The sequence below is a fragment of the Hipposideros armiger genome, unplaced genomic scaffold (assembly GCF_001890085.2).
Source record: "Hipposideros armiger isolate ML-2016 unplaced genomic scaffold, ASM189008v1 scaffold_89, whole genome shotgun sequence".
In the NCBI taxonomy this organism is placed as follows: domain Eukaryota; kingdom Metazoa; phylum Chordata; class Mammalia; order Chiroptera; family Hipposideridae; genus Hipposideros; species Hipposideros armiger.
The window spans coordinates 1,933,748-1,939,370 of record NW_017731439.1 but is presented as its reverse complement, the minus strand read 5'-3'; the positions used below and the strand labels follow the sequence as shown (position 1 = coordinate 1,939,370).

General features: G+C 41.6%; 1 protein-coding gene and 1 long non-coding RNA gene across 11 annotated transcripts in view; one reads left to right on the top strand and one right to left on the bottom strand.

The window, feature by feature from the left end:
- The window catches only part of LOC109383840 (uncharacterized), a 37,927-nt gene that overhangs the window by 26,537 nt on the left and 5,767 nt on the right, over positions 1-5,623 (top strand). The window contains exons 2-3 of the long non-coding RNA XR_002124306.1: positions 487-573; positions 3,058-3,139. This is a non-coding gene — a long non-coding RNA (uncharacterized LOC109383840). The remainder of the gene's footprint in view (positions 1-486; positions 574-3,057; positions 3,140-5,623) is intronic.
- SHLD1 (shieldin complex subunit 1) overlaps positions 2,428-5,623 on the bottom strand; it is a 73,761-nt gene continuing 70,565 nt past the window's right edge. For 9 of the 10 annotated variants that reach the window (XM_019644609.1, XM_019644606.1, XM_019644610.1 and 6 more), the window contains one exon: positions 2,428-4,028. In XM_019644609.1, the coding sequence (XP_019500154.1) occupies positions 3,586-4,028 (443 nt within the window). In that variant the 3' untranslated portion in view covers positions 2,428-3,585. The remainder of the gene's footprint in view (positions 4,029-5,623) is intronic. The other variant, XR_002124303.1, reaches the window with a different exon arrangement.

Below are 5,623 nucleotides of genomic sequence, written 5' to 3'. Positions count from 1 at the left end.
ATTTGCTGCTCTTTATTTCGCTGGCTCTTTGTGCATGTTTTGCTTTTTAAAAGAATTTGCACTATGGCTGCAAAGGCAAAGGTAGATGTGGGTTGACCTGATGGAAGTTTCTGTCAGTGTTCCAGGAGACAGATGGTGGGAGACCACAAGGAATAATAGATTATCTATCCCATTTTTTTCCAAACTTCAGTCATTTTCCAGCATACCACTTCTATAATTTTTGACATATTTATGTTACCCACCTGCACTATTATTAATTAAACCTTTTCACTAATTCAATTCACTTTTAAATTTTAAATATTTGTATTAGGCTTATCCTATGTAATATCTGTAAAGCATAGATTAGACGTGGTAGTTATATTTTTCTAACATGTTGAACTGAATAGATAACAATGAAAATAAACACTGTCTATGTAGTGCCTAAAATTATTTTGTGTACTACCAGCAGTCTAAGAAACGCTGGTCTGAACAAACGTTTCTTATCAGTTTTCCAGATGAAAATCTCTACTTGGAAAGGGGCTGCCCTGAATGGCTGGTCATATCTGTGGCTTGAGCTGGATGCTGATTGCACAGGTGGGTTCAGTTCATAAAAATCATCACGATGTTCACTTATAAACACTCTTTTGCATGATTATTATAATCCAATAAAATTTTTAAAAGTAAGCGTTGACATTTTAAAAATATCATGGTATTGTTGTGTGCTAAGTACTGGTAATAAGATCTATTCCATATACCCTTACATAGGTCATGCGAAAAAATAGACTAATGAAGTGAATAACAGTTACATAAATTTAAAACATTGGTAGAAGCTCTGTTCTTTGGATTTTTTTATGTTCCTGCAAGCAAATCCATCCTCCCCAAGACCTCCAAAATGGCCACAGGTGATATTGTAGGCCAGTTAGAGCCTTCATAGGATGATAATATTGTCAGTGAAGTGGTCTGTAGGGTAAAGTTAGACAATAATGCCAAAGGTCAGAGCCTCAATATCTTCACCTCTTAGCCTTTATTAAAGGTAAGCAGAGATAAATGGAAAATGTCATCCTGACCTCATGAAGATCAAATTAAGGCGCAAGATTGCAGGGAATCAAATATCATGTACTGACCTGTCACAAGCATTTACTCAGATACAAACAAGCACATCACACTTCCCCTCCTGTGCCCGCAGGTGATCCTGGCTTTTAGACTTCTAAATTCTCTGCTTTCACACCCTAACCTCTGGCTGAGCACCCACAGGACTGATATTAGTAAAGGTTACAAAATCACCGATGCTATAAATCTCACTGCCAAATAGATGTTGCTGCTTCCGGCATGAAGATTCAAATAGCTTGTATCGTTTGTCCTTTAAAAACAGTATAAAATATCGTAGCCTATAATATAGTGAATCTTTTTAATATATTACTTAATATTGCTCATGATTACATTGACAGAATAAATGCTGTTAGTTTATGGAGTTATTTTTACTATGAAATAAAAAGAATAAAAACCATATGAAATAATCTAGTTCCCGTCTGTTGGTAGCCATGGAAACTAACCTCCAATATTTCAGTGACTGCACTACAGCATTCTTCAAGGCCATCTATTAATTTGTTTCCTGTTAAAAAACAATGAAACTAGTAACCTTAAAAGTCAACCTATAGATTTTCAATCATAAGTCCCACAGGTTTGATGACTATTTGGAGGCCAGTTGAATAAGAGAAGCCCGTGGAGAAAGATTGCTTGTCAGAGGAAACTCTAGAGGCTCATTTTCTCAAGTATCTTTCAGAGGCCTATTCATTTCTTATTTCCTACCATTTAAGTCTCTCCTTCCACTGGTGCCTCTGCCTTTCAATGTGGATCTCGTTTCTTATGTCTGATCTTCCCAGAACTGAAAACCTTAGTATGCAATTCCTGACCTGCAAAAGGCTTCTCTCTCCATCCAAAAGGTCCTCAACAGACCTGCCTGAGAGGACACACTCACTCTTCATATACACGTCTAGGCTGATCTATTTGCATAATTCAATTTCCGATTTCCAGAAAGCTTAGGGTGTCTTATGCCAATTAAATTATATACCTAAAGTTTCTCCAAATCTAATTGCAGTGTTGCCAGCTTCTCTTATTGTTCCTCCCCGAACAAGTGATAGAACCCTTTCTGTGAATGTAGTTTGGATGACTGTTGAGGTAGGAATTCCCGTGAGGCTCCCAATGACAGTTTTGGGGTGCTTGGGGCCAGGTGATGTCATTCTACCAACTGAGTCTCAAAAGGGGGTTTCAGGACACAGCTGTAGAAGACAGCCTATGCTAATGCAAACCTGGACTGGTGATTTACAGCCACAGGGAATAAATATAGTCAATAATATTGTAATAACTATGAATAGTGCCAGGTGGGCACTAGATTTATTGGGGGAGGGTCACTTCATAAGGTATATAAATGTCTAATCACTACATTTTACTCCTGAAACTAAAATAATATTGTATGTCAACTGAAAAATAAAGTTAAAAAAAAGAGAGAGAGAGAGAGAAAGCTGCTCCCGGGTGAAGCCAGGACAGAATAGGGGTGACAGGCCAACTGTTCAAAGGGTGACAGAAGGTGCTGGCTGCAGGCGGGCAGGAGGCAAAAATAACGAGAGGAAGGAGTCCACTTGGGCAAAGGGTTCCTTTTTCTCCTCCACCACAAACAAGGCCACATGGCATCTGCCTAGCCTATCCTAATTGAGTTTATGCATACTTTGGTGGGTGGAGCACATTTGTTTTCTCCTCACCTTTCACATTTGCAATCTGGTGGAGATGAAGGGACTTTTTTTGTGTGTGTGAATTTTAGCTGTTATTTTACATGGTCCAAATGTTCCTTCTACGCCCAGTTAATGTTATAAAATAGGCAATTCTGGTTTTGGCGAGGCCAGGGTATGATTAAGATGTGATGCACTTTTTGGCACCGTATTTAAATCTTTGTATTATTCTGGGACATACGTTCTCAATCACATGGTTGCAGTTTTACAACTTGGTATAATTCTTGTCCTTGATTCGGCATAGAGCTTTGTTCCCTTTAAAAACTCACCTAATGGAAGCTTGTTCTCTTAGGTCAGGTTTTCCTGCACGTGGACTTGGAGGCAAGGATTCAGGTACAAGACATTCATTAAAGAAAGGCTCCCAAGAAACCCCAGTAAGTGAATGGGAGGAGGACGGGGTGGGGGTGGGGAGGAGTGAACAGAGTGTGATTTCCTGTGATGTCCCAGCTTCAGCCTGATTCAGAGGGGAGCTCTGGAGCATAAATTATGCCTCAGAGCTTGTCTTTCCTGAGGCAAGGAAGCTGGGCTTTTGATTCCCAAACCTGTCAGTCATTGAGCTCTGGCAGAGAGGACTGATAGGTAGGGTGGGAGGGAGCATGGCCTGGGAGCTATAAAATTCCCAGATTTTGATGGCTCTCTATAGGGGGTGAGCTTGCTCTAGTACTTGGTCAGGGATGCCAGCCTTTGACTGCAGAGCACTTAGTTGGAGGCTGGGCACACAGAGCTGACAAGAGAGACCTAACAGGATGTGGATGGGGCACCAACACTGACACCCACAGGGCTGCCCTCCATACAGCCAGCTTTCACCACCAGGCACCAGCTATGGGTCTTTCATCACATTCTGCTGCAAGAGGAAATGAATAATATCTTTGGAAAGTCCTGGGATTGGCTTCTCATTATCCAAAGACATATTTCCTTCCCCCAGTGGGTAGAAGTGGGTGTCCCTGGAATGCCTCTGTAAGGCTGAGCAGCCATCCCGGTTGAAGATGACCCGGGCCATCTGTAAACTTCGAAGGGCATACTTCTGGCTCTCCTGGCCCTTCAGTTCATTGATTTTCTGAGACAGGCACTGGCAAACTGATGCAGAGAGTGGATTTCTAGAGGCTGGCTGTGGATGGCCAAGCATTTCATAGAATCTATCCAGGGATTTCCGGAGTCCGTCGTCCTCTGTCTTGGTCTCTGGTTGGCCTTTCACAGAAGGGTCCAGCCAGAAATTCTCAGAGGTCCAGGAATCGCTTTGTGCAATATTTAGGTCACTGTTGTCTGCAAGACAAAACACATCCCAATACTTGAACACATATTTGAAAATACCAGAAACTCAGCTGAGAACAGAAGATGTCTCTTTTCAACTCAACACACTTACTGGTCCTGGGGGAGGGGTAATGGGCAGAATCAGATGATTTCAGAGTTCATTACCACCATCCTAAGGTGATGCCTCTTGTTTGCTCAAAACAAGGACATTTTATTTACCTGTTTCAGGGGTCCTTAACCTGGGCTCCTTGTATAGAACTTTCAGGGTGACTGTGAACTTGGAGGGGAAAACAAATCATACCTTTATTTTCACTAACCTCTACCTGAAATTAAGCATTTCCTTCCATGATGAATATAGGCAATAAACACATTAGTAGCCGTAACTGTGAGTTTTCACCAGTAGATCACACTTATTTTCATATAACATTATAGTTTGAAGATATTTTGAAATATTATTTATGCCTATCGCTATGCTATGGACTGAACGGTATTCCTCCAAAATTCATATGTTGAAGCCCTAATCTCTAATGGGACTATTTGAAGATGGAGCTTTTAGGGGATTATGGTTAAATGAGATCATAAGGGTGGGGCCCTAATCTGATAGGACTGGGCCTTATGAGAAGAGGAAGCGAGATCTTTCTCTCTCTGTACACACACATCAAGGATAGGCCATCTGAGGACACAGGGTGAATGAACCCAGCTATCTGTGAGCCAGGATGAAAGTCCTCACCAGAACCTGACTATGCTGACAGACTGATGTCAAATTTCCAGCCTCCAGAACTATAAGAAAATAAATTTCTGTTAAGCCACCAGTTTATGGTATTTTGTTGTGACAGCCCAAGTAAACTAAGACACACTACATTAAAATCACCATAGTTATTAGTCCTGACACAAGATTTTATTATTTAAGCATTGATTTTTTTTAAAGTATATTCATTACAACATCACACATTTGTTCTTTATTTTAATAACTGCATTTCAATTTTTTTCCTTTGGTAATGCTGTGTGTTTTACTCTATACATTTAAAAACTTTATTCTGGGCCAGCTGAGTGGAGCATTGGGTAAGAGTTCGCTTGGGAAGTCAGCTCTGGGCAGCAGGGCCCCAGTTTGGATCCCACATGAGAGCCAGTGAGGCTGCACCCTCTACAGCTAAGATGGTGAACAACAGCTCGACCTGGAGCTGGGCTACCGTGAGTTGCCAGTGATGGCGTAGGCTGCAGTGAAGCTACAGTGGGCTGCCATAAGCTACCATGAGTGGCCGGCAGCCAGCATGAGCGGCTGGTAGCTGACATGAACTGCCAAGAGCCGCTGTGAGCGGCTGTCCAATAGCTGGCAACCTATCTACCTCACCCAGGAAGAGTGCAATGATAATACCAACATGGGGCAGTGAAGCGATGTCCTCTACAACTAGACTGAAGAACAAAAGGACAGCAGCTTGTCTGTTCCCCTTCCCCAATTCTCCAACGCTGTTCCCCTCATCCAGTTCTCCAATAAAATCTTTTTTTTTTAATTTAAATAAGTAAATAAATAAAAACTATATTCTGAGAAAGGGCTGATGGGCTTCACCAGATTCCAAAGGGATCTATTGCACAAGCCCGGTGAAGAC